This window comes from Ceratotherium simum, chromosome 3 (genome assembly GCF_057802395.1).
Source record: "Ceratotherium simum simum isolate JZ-2026a chromosome 3, ASM5780239v1, whole genome shotgun sequence".
NCBI lineage: Eukaryota > Metazoa > Chordata > Mammalia > Perissodactyla > Rhinocerotidae > Ceratotherium > Ceratotherium simum.
The window spans coordinates 69,052,360-69,068,461 of NC_141902.1; the positions used below are offsets into that span (position 1 = coordinate 69,052,360).

General features: G+C 34.7%; 1 protein-coding gene across 7 annotated transcripts in view; it reads left to right on the plus strand.

Annotated features, from left to right (window-relative positions):
* The window catches only part of SCAPER (S-phase cyclin A associated protein in the ER), a 439,244-nt gene that overhangs the window by 136,553 nt on the left and 286,589 nt on the right, over nt 1–16,102 (plus strand). For all 7 annotated transcript variants that reach the window (XM_014780959.2, XM_087428755.1, XM_087428754.1 and 4 more), the window contains 2 exons: nt 7–162; nt 5,627–5,769. In XM_014780959.2, the coding sequence (XP_014636445.1) occupies nt 7–162; nt 5,627–5,769 (299 nt within the window). The remainder of the gene's footprint in view (nt 1–6; nt 163–5,626; nt 5,770–16,102) is intronic.

Here is a 16,102-nt window from a genome sequence, read left to right on the forward strand (position 1 = left end):
TTGAAGGTAAATGAAATTGCCTTCATAAATACCCTTGAAGCCCAGAATAAACGCCATGATGTTTTATCGAAATTGAAGGAATATGAGCAGAGGCTTAATGAGTTACAGGAAGAGCGTCAGCGAAGACAGGAAGAAAAGCAAGCACGTGATGAAGCTGTTCAGGTAGAATTTTATTTGGCAAGCATTTATTTAGCACCTGCCATATCCTAGGCTCAGAGCTAGATGCTGAGAATCCAAAAAGGAGTAAGACCTTGTCTCTGTTCCCAAGGGTGCATGGTTTAGTATAGCAGTGTTTAGAAACATGAAGTGTGGTTGCCAAAAGATAGTGTGTGCTCCTTCAGCTAAGGTAATCAGTGCTTTCATCAGTAGACTGCAGTCAGAGTCAGAAGCTCTAGTTTCAACCAAGTGAAGGACTAAATTGCTCTTTTCTAATTGGGTTGGGTAAGAATATGCTCCTTTCCTCTGCTAAAAAAGGATTGTTCTGAACCAGTATAGCCTTAAAGAACTGGGCACTCTTTATTGTTATGACAAGGAGGACTTGTCATTTATTGGGTGATGTCATCAGATACTTTAATTGCTCAGCTATTAACCTCTGTAGGTAACCCTAAATTAGCTACCATTTTCAGGATGGGAAAAGTTAACACATAAACTGTACCCATGTTTATAAACTATTTTAGGTTTTCCTCAGTAGAAAGCCTTGCCCATAAGACTCTTTTAGGCCCTAACATTTTTGATGCAGAAAACAAATTTTGCAATATTTAAATATAAATGCAGACATACTTTATCTGTTATGACTAATACTTATTTGTTTATTCGTTCAGTGATCATTTATTGAGTTACTACTCTAAGCCATATGCTGTGCTAGGCGCAAGGACATGAAAAAGATATATCCTTGTTCTCAGTGGGGAGACATATGTAAACAAATCTTAATCCATTAGGATAAGTGCAACAGTAAAGGGATTCTTGGAAGCGCAAAGGAGACCACCTTACTCAAATTGGGAGTGACCAGGACATGAGAAAGTCAGGAAAAGCTTTCTGGAGTACGTGATACCTCAACTAAGTTTTGAAAAATGAGACAGATGCAAATGATGAGAAGTAGGCATTCTATGGCAGAGGGAGATAGGAGAGAGTACTGCATGTAGAGTTAAACAGCAGATCATGAAGAACTTGATGGTAAAAATTAGAGATGTTGCTGATATTTCATCTTTTTCGTGTCATTGGTAGTTTTAGGAAACTAAAATATCAATACATTTTTAAAGTTTATTGATTACTTTTTGCTGTTTGTGGGCGTTAAGCATTATGATCCCATATTCGTCCCTCATCTGTATGTAACTTGAGTTCAGTCTTTTATTTTAATCTGAGTGCCAAGCTAACTTATGTTTAAAAATACAGAATGCTTCTATTAGAGAATCTTTAGCTTTTCCTCTCCAAGGAGCAGCAAAAATTTTCATTTTAGTCATTTTAAGTTAATTCTCTATTAACTAATACACTTAAATGACTAAATAAAAGGGGATATTTGAATTTTTAATTTGAAGCTTCCCTTCAGCATTTTATTGCTGTGTCTTTCTCTATAGTGGGACCATTTTATAAAAATAATTATATTTTGTAAATTTTGTGTTAGTTTTTAGCAACTATTAGGCATTAATAATTCAGAGATAAATAAGACACGATCCTTGCCTTTATGGTAAATAATACAGCATGGTGTGAAAGAGTGTAATAGAAGTCTGTATAAGACAGAGGTATCACAGAGGAGGGAATAATCAGCTCTGCTGGTGGGAGTGGAATGTCAGGGAAACTTCTCTGGAAGAGATGACTTCTTAGCTGGGTTTTGGGGGGAACTATATGAGTAATAGTCTGTATTTTTAAATAGACATCTTTGGTTTTTTCTGCATTCATTTGCAGAATTGAAATATAATAGTTATCTTCTGTTTAAAAATGATGACTCTTGTTTCGTAATTTGGAACATTTATTAAAGCTTACAGGAAAGCAGTTCTTTTCTGAAAGTGGTAAGGAATTTTCTGTACTAACAAACACTTTAAAAACTGTTTTGACCACTCAGAGTTATTTTTCTTTTTAAAAATGTAGAAATTTCCTACAATTTAATTTTCAATGAAAAATTCAAACTTATCTACATAAGTTTAATTAAGATATACTGATATTGTTAGAAAAATCCACTGGTATTATAAAACATACATATAATTAAATTTTTTCAAAAAATGTGTAGTTATAACTAGATGTGCAAGGCAGTAATGCCAAGCATTCTGTAAATACAATAATACTAAGATCCTAACTTAATATAGAATTCAAAGGCCCTTCATCTGCTTTACTTTTACTGTTGAAACATTCTCATCAAGTGTTAAAGGCAACTGTGATCCTTGTTTCTTTTAAGTGAAATACTAAGTTAGTGCTGCCATCATGTATTCTCAACTTGCCATTTTTGTTATGTAAATTATTGATTGGTTAGTTTTAAGCTCAATTTCTTTACATATTTTGTCTTGTCTTCTTGCCCTAAACATTTTAATTATAGGCGTAAAGCAGAGTTTGTAAAATCCTTTCTTAGGTTGCCATAAATCACATCCTGACTGTGAAGCAAAGTACGTGGGGTCTGAGAGGTTTCAGGAAGCTTAAGAGTTAGATTTCTAATTCATTTGTTGTGGGTTTGTATTCTTTATTTGTAAATGTATGGATTTATGATGCATATTATTTTATAAAGTCATGCTTCATTTATTTAACAGATATTTATGGAATTCCCACCCCGTGCAAGATGCTTTTGTGAAATACAAAGTTGCCTATGTTTAGGAAACTTAAATTTTAGAAAGGAAAATACCAGCTAACTTTACTAATTTTACTCATTAACTATATAGTTACCTATTCTCTTTCCCACTTATTAAAAACAGAAATTAAAAGACTGGATATTTTTTGAAGTCCAGTTATTTCTGTTAGTACAATGTTGGATTATGTCTTATATCCATGAAAACAATCAGCAAATTGACATTATATTTATGCATACAACTTGGCTACATTGCACATACACATGAAGTAATTATTTTATATTATATTACTATATTTCATTATAAGACCAATTTAGAATTTTTTAAAGTATATTTCTCAGCTTTTGGTTTTATAAAAATATGAAATGAAAAGTTCCGGTTTAATTCTTTATATTTAATGCCTAAGCCTTTTGCATTTCATTGTGAAACTTGTGTTTTCAGATATAATACAGATTTTTTTTAAACTTCAAATAAATTTGACTTTAAGGGAAAACTTTTTGGTTTATATTTTCTTCATTGGAGAAAATTTTGTGTGCCAGATTTGTTTTTGAAGAGTTTTTGAGATCCTATGCAGCTGAACAAGTTTCTACCTATTATGCTTACTTAGTAATGAGAAATAGCTATAACCAGTTCATGAATAGTATGCCAGACACTAAAGAATAAATTTAAAATCTAATGGCAGGTCTCCAACAGTCTGCATCTGCCAGAAATGCCCACCTGAAATCAGTGCATTCCCTCCATTTCTCAGTCCCTTCTCTCCTCCCCCAAATAAAAAGAAGAATAGGATCCCTTTGGCTTACTACTTTAAAAATATTTTCTCTTGCGGGCCGGCCCCGTGGCTTAGCGCGGTTAAGTGCGCGAGCTCCGCTACTGGCAGCGCAGGTTCGGATCCCAGGCACGCACTGACGCACCGCTTGTCCAGTCATACTGAGGCGGCGTCGCACATACAGCAACTAGAGGGATGTGCGACTATGACATACAACTATCTGCTGGGGCTGTGGGGAGAAAAGGAGGGAAAAAAAAGGAGGAGGATTGGCAATAGATGTTAGCTCAGGGCCGATCTTCCTCAGCAAAAAGAGGAGGATTAGCATGGATGTTAGCTCAGGGCTGATCTTCCTCACAAAAAAATATATATATTTTCTTCTCCTAGGGTAGATAGGGCTTGTTGTAGATATGAAGTTACCATTGTGAGCTGAGTTAACTATTAGAAATATTCACATCTCGAGCCAGCCCTGATGGCCTAGTAGTTAAAGTTCAGCTCTCTCACCACTTCAGCAGCATGGGTTCAGTTCCTGGTTGCGGAACCACACCACTCATCTGTCAGTAGCCATGCTGTGGCGGTGGCTCACATAGAAGAACCAGAAGGACTTACAACTAGGATATAAAACCATGCACTGGGGCTTTGGGGAGGAAAAAAAAAAAGAGGAAGATTGGCAACAGATGTTAGCTCAGGGCGAATCTTTGCCAGCGGGGAAAAAAAAGAAAAAGAAATAGTCACATCTCTCTGCAGTGTTCTCTAAACAGAAACTACTTTATTATTTTTTTTCCTGCTGTCATTTACTGAACATTTACCGTGTGCTGAAGACTTTGCTGAGTACTTACCTATATTAGTAATTTAGATCTCACAACAAACTGGGGCCCTTTTAAGGTGAAATGACTTGCCCAAGGCTATGTAAGTGGTAGTTACCGGAGCCTAGATCCTTGTATTCTGTTAATCATAAAGAGCCTCGAGGGGCCAGGGAGAGATTGTGTGAGCTATCTGGGGAATGGGGACAAATTGAAAGAAATGTATTAATACAGCTAGTAATATAGTGAAGATTAGCAGAGTACTCCTATTAGGCAAAAATATACACAGGACACAGTATTTCACATTGAAGTTTAACCCTATTTTGTGAAGTATCTTCTGCCTTAATGATGATGATGATAAGTAATTATTGAGAATTTGCTATATGCTAGGCCCTATGGTAAGTACTTTTCATGTATTATCTCATCTCTTCTTCACAATATCCTAAGAAATAAGTACAGTCGTTGTCTTCCAGAAAACTAAGACACACAGATATAATGTAACTAGACCCGAGTCACCTAGCCAGTAAATAATGGGGTCAGGAAACAAAATCAGGGAATCTGACCCAGTGCCCACTCTCTTACCCACCATGCTGTGTTATAATACCTCTTTCTCCTTGCCACAAAGCTTTTCTTCACTTAGTTCCTTTATGAAAGCTTAGTTCAGAAATAAAATCTGTTAACTATGCTTTCTTCATCATGTTCTGCTATTTCTAAAACAATATTTAAACACAAGGCTTTAGAAGTGATTAACCATAAAATATATATTATGTTCTCACAGAATATGAATAACATAGTATCTGGTTAAAATAGCGTTTATTCTTATAATTATGTGTAACACTGGTAAATGACATGAAAACCAGATATTATTGATATTTAAATTTTTTTTTTTTTTTTTGGTAGGAGGACTAGCCCTGAGCTAACATCCGATGCCCATCCTCCCCTTTTTTCTTGAGGAAGACTGGCCCTGGGCTAACATCTGTGCCCATCCTCCTCTACTTTATATGGGACTAAGCCACAGCATGGCTTAGTAAGCAGTGCTTACTAAGCGATGCACACCCGGGATCCGAACCTGCGAACCCCGGGCCGCTGCAGCAGAGCGCGTGCACTTAACTGCTGCGCCACCGGGCCAGCCCCCATTGATATTTAATTTTTGATTAAATTCTGAGAAGCATACCTAGTGGCAAGCCAGGGGTCTACTTGAATATCTAAGTTTATGTCAAAACTATGTCACCTTTAATCATTTTCATTTTACACATAATCCTGACATCTTTTAAAACGTTTGACATTAGGAACGCAAGAGAGCTCTTGAGGCAGAACGACAGGCCCGTGTTGAAGAATTGTTAATGAAGAGGAAAGAACAAGAAGCCCGAATTGAACAACAGAGGCAAGAAAAGGAAAAGGCCCGTGAGGATGCAGCCCGGGAAAGAGCTAGGTACCTCATTTGCTGTCTTGATTTTGATCCTCATGAACATTTTGCAGTGAGTGAATATTCAAATCAACTCCTAAAGCCATTTGCTGTCATATAGATTTTTTAAAAATAGTCACAAGTACAGAAATGTACTGAATTTTGATTTCCAGGAATTATGACATTATACTCAGAATGGAAACCTTTTGAACATTTCTGTTGGATGGGAAACTTGATCCTTTAAGATTTTTTTGGTTACAAGGAATAGAAATTGATTCTGGCTAGCTTAAGCAAAGGAAACTTTTAGAAAAATATTGGAAGTGTAAGTGTTAGGAGATTAGAGGACCAGGTTTGGAAATGGTTAATCATCAAAGGTTGGGTCACAAGAGCCACAGCAGTGGTCTTTTAATGGCAACAGTCTGGTCAGCACATTGCCATTCTGATTATGATGAATGACTATCAGCCATCCTGACATTTTAAAATTATTTGTTTAAGATTCAGAGACCTGGGAAAAAGCACTTAATTGACCAATCCTAAGTTCCTTTTGGTTGGTGTATGCCTTGTTGACATGTGATATTTTCCAACCTATTAATTGGGGCAAATTTGGTGGATGTGAAAAGATAGCTCTTTGTGGTTTTAATTTGCTTTTCTACTTGTCCAAGATGAATAATAAAGCTGAGCAACTTTTCACATACTTATCAGCTACTCAGGTTTTTTTTCATGTAAAGTACCTATTCAAGTTTCTTGTCTATTTCCCTATTGGGATCTTTTATTCTTGATGTTTAGGAATTATCTTTACTAGATACTAATTCTTTGTCAGATACATATATTGCAAATGTTTTTGTAGGTTGGGGCTTGCTTTTTCACTCTGTGATGTCTTTTGATTAACATAATTCTCCATTGCAGTGTAGTAAAACTGAGCAAACTTTGTGATTTATGCTTCTTGATCTTGTTTATGAAATTCTTTTCTATCCAGTCATAAGATATTCTTAAAAATGTAGTTTTTCTTTAATAGTAAGTATGTCTTTATCTACCTGGAATTGATTTTATTGTATGGTTTGAGGTGGAATCCAGTTTATCTTTTTTCTATGTGGATACCCTATTGTTCTAACACACTTTATTGAAAAATCAGGTTTTTTTCCTACTGATCTACAAAGCTTTCTAACATAAATCACTTTCCATGGATGCATGCGTCTATTTCTGGGCTCTATCTTGTGGTCTAGTGGTCACTTTTTCTATCCTCTGCCTTGATTATCAAAGCTTTACAGTAATTATTGGTGTCTGTTACCATCCTTCACTTTATTTTTTATTTATTTATTTTTTTGGTGAGGGAGCTTGGCCCTAAGCTAACATCTGCTGCCAATCTTCTTCTTTTTGGTGAGGAAGATTGGCCCTGAGCTAAAATCTGTGCCCATCTTCCTCTATTTTGTATGTGGGATGCCGCCACAGCATGGCTTGATGAGCGGTGCATATGTCCTCACCCAGGATCTGAACCTGTGAACCTCAGGCCGCCGAAGCAGACTGGGTGAACTTAACCACTACGCCATGGGGCTGGCCTCCCCTCACTTTATTTTTAATTGAACTATCTTGGCCCTTTCGCATTTCTATGTTAGTTTTAGAATCAACTTGCTCAATTCTGTATTAAAAAAGAATTGTCAAATTTTGATTCACATTGCATTGAATCTATAAATTGATGTGGGGAGACTGCTATTTTTGAAATTGAGTCCTCCAATTTATGAACATACCACTAAATGTTTTTTCAGTGTATTTAAATCTTTAAAAAAAAGTCTTTATATAAGATTTATAACTTTTTTCTATAGACAGCTTTTGTACATCGTTTTTATTGTGGTAAAATATACATAACATTAAATTTACCATTTTAACTATTTTTAAGTTTACAGGTCATTGGCGTTAAGTACATTCACGTTGTGCTACCATCAACACCGTCCATATCCAGAACTCTTTCCGTCCATATCCAGAACTCTTTTCATCTTGCAGAAATGAAACTCTGTATCCATTAAGCAAAAACTCCACATTCCCCACTCCCCCCAGCCGGTGGCAACCATCATTCTACTGTCTGTCTACAAATTTGACTGCTCTAGATACCTCATATGAGTGGAATCATACACTATTTGTCTTTTGTGACTGGCTTATTCACTTAGCATAATGTCTTTAAAGTTCATCCATGTGGTAGCATGTGTCAGGATTTTCTTCCTTTTTTAGGACTGAATAATAATATTCCATTCTATGTATATACTGTATTTTGTTTATCCATTCATCTGTCGATGGACAGTTGGATTGCTTCCACCTTTTGGCTATTGTGAATAATGCTGTTATAAACATGGGTGTACAAATATCTGCTCAAGTTCCTGGTTTTGATTCTTTGGGGTATGTAGATAGCCAGAAGTAGAATTGCTGGATCATGTGGTAAATTTATTTTTAATTTTTTGAGGAGCACCATTACTTTTTTCCATAGCAGCTACTCCATTTTACATTCCAACCAGCAGTGCACAAGGGTTCTAGCTTCTCTATATCCTCACCAGTGCTTGCTTTTTTCTTTTTTTTTTTATAATAGCCATTGTAATGGGTATGAGGTGGCATCTTATTTGTGGTTTTGATTTGCGTTTTCTTAATGATGTTGAGCATCTTTTCTTGTGCTTATTGGCCATTTGTATATCTTCTTTGGAGAAATATCTATTCAAATCCTTTGTCCATTTTTTAATTGGGTTGTTTTCTTGTTGAGTTGTAGGAACGCTTCCTTTGCGTGTTTTGGATATTGATGCTTATCAGATATTTGATTTGCAAATATTTTCTCTCATTCTGTGGATTGCGTTTTCACTCTGTTGATAGTGCACAAAATTTTTTAATTTTGTTGTATTCCAGTTCATCTATTTTTTCATTTGTTGTCTATACTTTTGGTGTCATATCCAAGAAATCATTGCCAAATCCAATGTGAAGCTTTCTCCTTATGTTTCCTCCCAAGAGTTTTAGTTTTAGCTCTTATTTTTAGGTCTTGGATCCATTTTGAGTTAATTTTTCTATATGGTATAAGGTAACTGTCCAACTTCATTCTTTTTTTTTTTTTTTTTGTGAGGAAGATCAGCCCTGAGCTGACATCCATGCCAATCCTCCTCTATTTTGCTGGGGAAGACTGGCCCTGAGCTAACATCCATGCCCATCTTCCTCCCCTTTGTGTGGGATGCTGCCACAGCATGGCCTAACAAGCGGTGCCTTGGTGCGCGCCCGGGACTCGAACCCGGGCGGCCAGCAGCAGAGTGTGTGCACTTAACCGCTACGCCATGGGGCCGGCCCCCCAACTTCATTCTTTTGCATGTGAATATTCGGTTTTCCCTATACCATTTGTTGAAAAGACTGTCCTTTCCCCATTCACTGCTCTTGGCACCCTTATCAAAAATCATTTTACCGTATATCTGAGGGTTTATTTCTTGGTTTTCTTTTCTAGTCCGTCGGTCCTTTTCCCCTTCAGTAGCCTTGGCACCCTTGTCAAAAAATCACTTGACCACATATTTGAGAGTTTATTTTTTGGCTCTCTATACTATTCCATTGGTATATATGGCTTTCTTGTGCCAGTACCACACTGTTTTGATTACTGTAGCTTTGTAGTAAGTTTTGAATCAGAAATCTTCCAGCTTTGTTCTTTTTTTTCAAGATTGTTTTGGCTATTTGGTGTCCCTTGAGATTCCATGTGAATTTTAGGATAGATTTTTTTTTTTTTCTATTCTGTTTTCTTCTACTTTTTTCTGCAAAAGTAATCATTGAGATTTTGATAGAGATTGCATTGAATCTGTAGCTAGCTTTAGGTAGTATTGACATCTTAACAATACTAAGTCTTCCAATTCATGGACATGAAATATCTTTTCATTTTTTTGCGTCTTCTTTAATTTCTTTCAATGAAGTTTTATAGTTTTCAGTTTACAAGTGTTTTCCCTTGTTAGTTATTTCTGATTATTTTTCTGACACATTTTATGAAATTTATTTTTAGTTATTCTTTTATATTATGCTATTGTAAATAGAATCTCTTTAAAATTTTTTTGAACATTTGTGTGGGTAGTGTTTAGAAATACCATTGATTTTTTTTCCAGCCACTTTGATAAACTCTGTTAAAAATTCTAATAATTACTCTGTAGGTTCTTTTGCATTTTCTACATAACTAACCTGATCACCTACCAATAACAATAGTTTGGTTTTTTTTCTCTAATCTTTATTCCTTTTATTTCTTCAGTGGGCACCTTATATGGAATGCTTTCAGCAATTAACCATGTAGTATATTTAAGTTTTACAGATGTCCTTTATTAGGATAAAGAAGCTGCCTTTTATTCTTAGGTTGTAAGTTTTTTGAAATCATGAATTGGAGCTGAGTTTTATCAAATGCTTTTTCTACTTATATAGAAATGATTATCTAAAATTTCTCCTTTGATCTGTTAATATGCTCATTGATTTTCTAACGTTCACTCAAGCTTGTATTCCTGGGATAAACCCAACTTGATTTTGATGTATTAGAATGTACTTACATAAATCATCACTGGATTTGGTTAACTAATTTTTAAGGCTTTTAACCTGGAGAGTGGGATAACCATATATTTTTTAAATCAATAAACATTTTAATGAACTATAATATAAACAGAATAATACAGAAATGAATAAATCTACAGCTTGGTAAATTATCACCATACCCCTATAACCACCAACCTGGTCAAGATATAGAACATTACCAGCACCCCAAGACCTCCCCCCCGTATACCTTCCAAATCACTATCCCTCCTTCCACCTCAACAGTAATCACTATCCACCGTGGTGTAGTTGTTGGGTTTAGGCCTAAGAATGGAATTGCTTGTCCCTAGGGAATGCAAATTTCCAGCTTTAGTAGATACTGCCAAATTGTTAAGCAATGTAGTTGTGCCAATTTACATTTCTGCTAGCATTTTGAGTATTCTAGGTGTTCTATATCCTTGCCTAAAATTGAAATTGAGTCTTTAAAAGATTTTTTTTCATAACTTTATTGTGGTATAATTGACATACAAAAGATTGCACTTATAGCAGTGTACTGTTTCATGAGCCTTCACATATGTAATCCCTGTGAAACTATCAGCACGGTCAAGATAATGAACATATCCATCACCCCCCAAAATTTTCTTGTGCTGCTTGGTAATCTGTCTGTCCTTCCCTCCACCCTCATCCCCAGGCAGCCACTGATTTACTTTCTCTCTTGTCTTTACTTTCTTTTACTTAGCATTATTATTTTGAGATTCCTCCATATTGTTATATGCACCTATAGCTTGCATTTTTTTTATTGCCGAGTGATATTGATATATATACACCACAAATTATTATCCATTTTTCTTTGATGGACATTTAGGTTACTTCCAGTTTTTTGGCTATTACAAATGAAGTTGTTATTAATGTTTGTGTATGACATATGCTTTCATTTCTCTTGGGTAAATAGCTAAGAAATAAAAGACTGGGTTATAGGGTAGATGTATGCCATGTTATATACCCACCAGTAGTGAATGAGTTGCAGTTGCTTCAAACCCTTGACAGCATTTGGTGGATCAGTTTTTTAAATGTATGCTCTTCTAGTGGGTGTATAGTGCTATCTCCTTGTGATTTTAATTTGCATTTTTCTGATGACTGATGTTATTGAATATCTTTTCATGTGCTTCTTAGCTATTCATAGATCTTCTTTGATGAAATGTCTACTCACATCTTCAGCCCATTTTTCAAGTGAGTCGTTTTGTTATTATTGAGTTGTAAGAGTTCTTGATATATTCTAGATGCATGCACATCCTTTTCAGGTATGTGACTTGCAATCTGTGGCTTATCTTTTTATTTTATTAATAGTGTCATTTGAAGAGCAAAAGTTTTTAATTTTGATAAAATCCAGTATATCAATTTTTTTTATGTGTAATGCTTTTGGTGTCATATCTAAGAAATCTTGTCTAATTCAGAAATCACAAAGATTTTTTTCTATGTTTTCTTCAAGAAGTGTTTCAGTTTGGCACTTACATTTAGGTCTATAATTCCTTTTAAGTTAACTTTTATGTATGGTATGAGACAAAGATCTAAATTTATTTGTTTGCATATAGATATACATTATCACAGCACCATTTGTTGAAAGGACTATCCTTTCACCATTGAATTGCCTTGCCACCTATTCAAGATCAATTAATCATAGATGTAGGGGTTTATTTCCCAACTCTATTCTGTTCTATTGATATCTATATGTCTGTTCTTATGCCAGCACCACACTGTTTTAAGTACTGTAGCTCTGTAACAACTTTTGAAATCAAGTAACGTAAGTTCTCCAACTTTGTTGTCTTTCAAAATTGCATTCTCGTATAATTTTTAGAGTAGGCTTGCCAGTTTCTAAAAAATAGCTTGCAGGGATTTTGATAGGAAATGCGTTGAATCTATAGATCATTGTGGAGATAATTGCCATCTTTAACAATATGATGTGTATCTCTATTTATACCTCCTTTAATTTCTCTCAACAGTGTTTTGTAGTTTTTAGCATATAGGTCTTGCACTTCCTTTCTTAAATGTATTCCTCAGTACACCTTTTGAAGCCATTGTGAATGGGATTATTTTCTTTATTTCATTTTTGTCAGTATTTCTTGCTAGTATATTGAAATACAATTAATTTTTATGTATTTAATTCTACAACCTTGTTTTTTATGACCTTGCTCAACTTGCTTGTTGGTTTTGGTAGTATTTTCTTTTTCTGTTGTTATTTTTTAGGATATTTTACATAAAGGCTCATGTCATCTGCAAATTAAGATTGTTTTACTTCTTGCTTTCTAATATGAATGCCTTTAATTTCTTTTTTTTGCCTTATTGCACTAGCTAGATCCTGCAGTTTAATGTTAATAGAAGTTGTGACATTGCATATCCTTATTTTGTTCTTGAGCTTAAGGGGAAAGCATTGAGTCTTTTAGTATTACTTATGATGTTAGTTGTAGGTTTTTCATAAATCCCTATTATGAGGTTGAAGAAGTTTTCTTCCATGTCTAGTGTCTTGAGAGTTTTTAACATGAATGGACTTTGAGTTTGGTTAAATAAATGCTTCTTTTTTGTGTATCCATTGAGGAGATCATGTGGTTTTTATTCTTTATTTTATTATACAGTATATAACACTAATTCACTTTTTGAAATTAAGCCAACTTTACATTTATGGGTTAATTCTCACATGGTCATGATGTATAATCATTTTTATATGTTGTTGAATTCTTGTTAAGGATATGTTCATGAGAGCTAATGGTGTGTAATTTCCTTTGAGGTCTTTGGCTTTTATATCATGGCAATACTAGCCTTATAGAATATCATGATGGGAACTGTTTTCTCTGCACTGTTTACAGAAACTGTTTGTGTAGGATTGGTATTATTTCTTGCTGGGTTTTTGAATTTGCCAGCGAAGCCACCTGGTCTTGGATTTTTCTTTTTTGGAAGATTTTAAATTACAAATTCAATTTTTGTGGGGTTTCGTGTGTATGTGTGAGGAAGATTGACCCTGAGCTAACATCTGCTGCTAGTCTCCCTCTTTTTTTTTTTTTGCTTGATGAAGAGTGGCCCTGAGCTAACATCTGTGCCCATCTTCCTCTATTTTGTATGTGGGTCACTGCCACAGCATAGCTTGATGAGTGGTGTAGGTCTGCACCTGGGATCCGAACCCGTGAACCTGGGCCACCAAAGCAGAGTATGCCAAACTTAACCACTACACCACTGGGACAGCCCCTGTATTTGTTCTTTTTTTGAACATGTTATTGGTCTCTTGAGATTTTTCTATTTCTTACTGAGTCAGCTTTCATAATTTGTGTCTTTCTGGGAATTTGTCCTTTTCATCTAGGTTGTCTATTTTTATAAAGTAGTTCATAGTTCCTTATAAGGATTTTAATTTCAGTATGATCTATAGTGATGTCCCTCTTTCATTTCTGATTTGGTAATTTGTGTCTCTTCTCTCTCCTTTTTTTTTATCAGTCTAGCTAAAAGTTTATACATTTTGTTGATCTTTCCAAGAACCAACTTTTGGTTTTATTGAGTTTCTCTATTGTGTTTCTGTTTTCTATTTCATTGATTTCTGCTTTGACATTTATTATTTCTTTCCTCTGCTTACATTGAGTTTGATTAGCTCTGCTTTTCCTACTTTTATGAGGTTGAAACTTAGTTTATTGATTTTAGGTATTTCTACATTTCTAATGTAAGCATTATAGGTATAAATTTTCTTAACCCTTCTTTAATTTCATCCCATCAGTTTTGATATGTCCTGTTTTCGTTTTCACTTAATTCAGGATATTTTCTAATATTTCTTATGATTTTTTGATTTGTGAGTTATTTAGAAGCATGTTGTTTAGTTTCAAATTGTTTGGGGATATATCCCCAGTTTTTCTCTTGTTTTCTAATTAAATCTTTTGTGGTTGAAGAATATACTTTGTATGATTTCAGTCCTTTTAAATTTATTAAGACTTATTTTATGGCCCTGGATGTAGACCATCCTAGAGGATATTCTGCATGCTCATGGAAAATATGTATATTCTGCTGTTGTTGAATGGAGTGTTCTCTAAATGTCAGTTAAGTAAAGTTAGTTGATAGTATTGTCTAGTTGTCTGTGTACTTACTGATTTTCTGTCTAGTTGTATTAATTCTTGAGAGAGGATTATTGAAATCTCCAAATATAATTGTTGAATTGTCTATTTCTCTTTTCAGTTTTGACAATTTTTGCTTCGTTTATTTTGGTGCCTCAATATTAGAGCTTTTTAAAAAATATTTCATGTCTTAAAGTCAGGTTTTTTCTTGTTTTAAATATAGCCATGGTTATTGTTTACATGATATGTCTTTTCTGTCCTTTTACTTTGCTCCTTTTGTGTCTTTGTATCTAAAGTGTGTCCCTTATAGACTATATATAGTTGAGGTTTCCTTTCTTGTCTGGTCTTCCAATTTCTACCTTTTCATTGAAGTGTTTAGTCCATTCTCATTTGATGTAATTACTGATATGATTGGATTTATGTCTACCATTTTGATGTGTTTTCTGTATGTCTCAGATTTTTTTTGTTCTCCTTTACTACATTCTTTTTTGTTAAACCAATACTTTTTAGTACATTATTTTAATTTTTCTCTTGATTTTTAAAACTGTATTATTTTAATGATTTGCTTAGTGATTGCTCTCTTTATTACCATATACATTTTGACTTATCACAATCTACTTCAGGTTAAAACTAACTTAATTTTGGTAAAATAGAGCAACTTTGTTCCCATATAACTCTATGTCCTTTTCCTCTTGTGTTATTATTGTCACGTATATTATATTTATGTCATAAGGTCAGCAGTGTGGTGTTATAATTATTTCTTTATGTAGTCCCACATTTTTTAAAAAAATTAAGAGAATAAAAGAGAAAATATATTTATACATTCTTTTATATTTATCCACATTGTTAGTATTTCTGCTGTACTTCATTTCTTTCTATGGCTACCTTTTTACATCATTTCTTTTTGGCCAGATGGACTTCCTTCAGTGTTTCTTATAGGGGAGTGTTGCTTTCATTGACTTATTTTGATATTTACTTGTCTGGGGATATTTTTATTTTACCTTCATTTTGAATGATAGTTTTCCTGGATATAGAATTTTTGGAGTTTTTTTCAGTGCTTTGAATCTTCTGACTTTTGTTGTTTCTGATGAAAAATCAGCCATTAATCATACTGTTTTTCCTCTGTATATGGTGAGTTATTTTTTCTTCCTGCCTTTCAAAGTTTTCTGTTTGACTTTGTCTTTCACCAGTTTGACTATGATTTGTCTAGGTTGAGTCTCTTCATGATCATCCTACTCTGTACATTAATGTTTTTCATCAAATTTGGGAAGTTTTTGGCCATTATTCTTCAGGTATTTAGTTGTTATTTCTCTTCAAGCTCCTCTGAGTTGTAACAGTTTCTCAGACTTTCCGTAGTTTTGATGACCTTGACAGTTTTGAGTAGCGGTCAGGTATTTTGTAGAATGTTTCTCAGTTAGGATTTGTCTGATGTTTTCCTCGTGGTTAGATTGAGGTTATGGGTTTTTGGGAGGCAGACCATGGAAGTGAATATGAATTACCGTTCTTCTTCTTCTTCTTCTTTTTTTTTTTTTTGTGAGGAACATTGGCCCTGAGTTAACATCTGCCAATCCTCCTCTTTTTGCTGAGGAAGATTGGCCCTGGGCTAATATCCATGCCTATCTTCCTCCACTTTATATGGGACGCCACCACAGCATGGCTCAACAAGCGGTGTGTCAGTGCGCGCCCAGGATCCAAACCGGTGAACCCTGAGCCGCTGCAGTGGAGCGCGTGCACTTAACCGCTTGTGCCACCGAGCCGGCCCC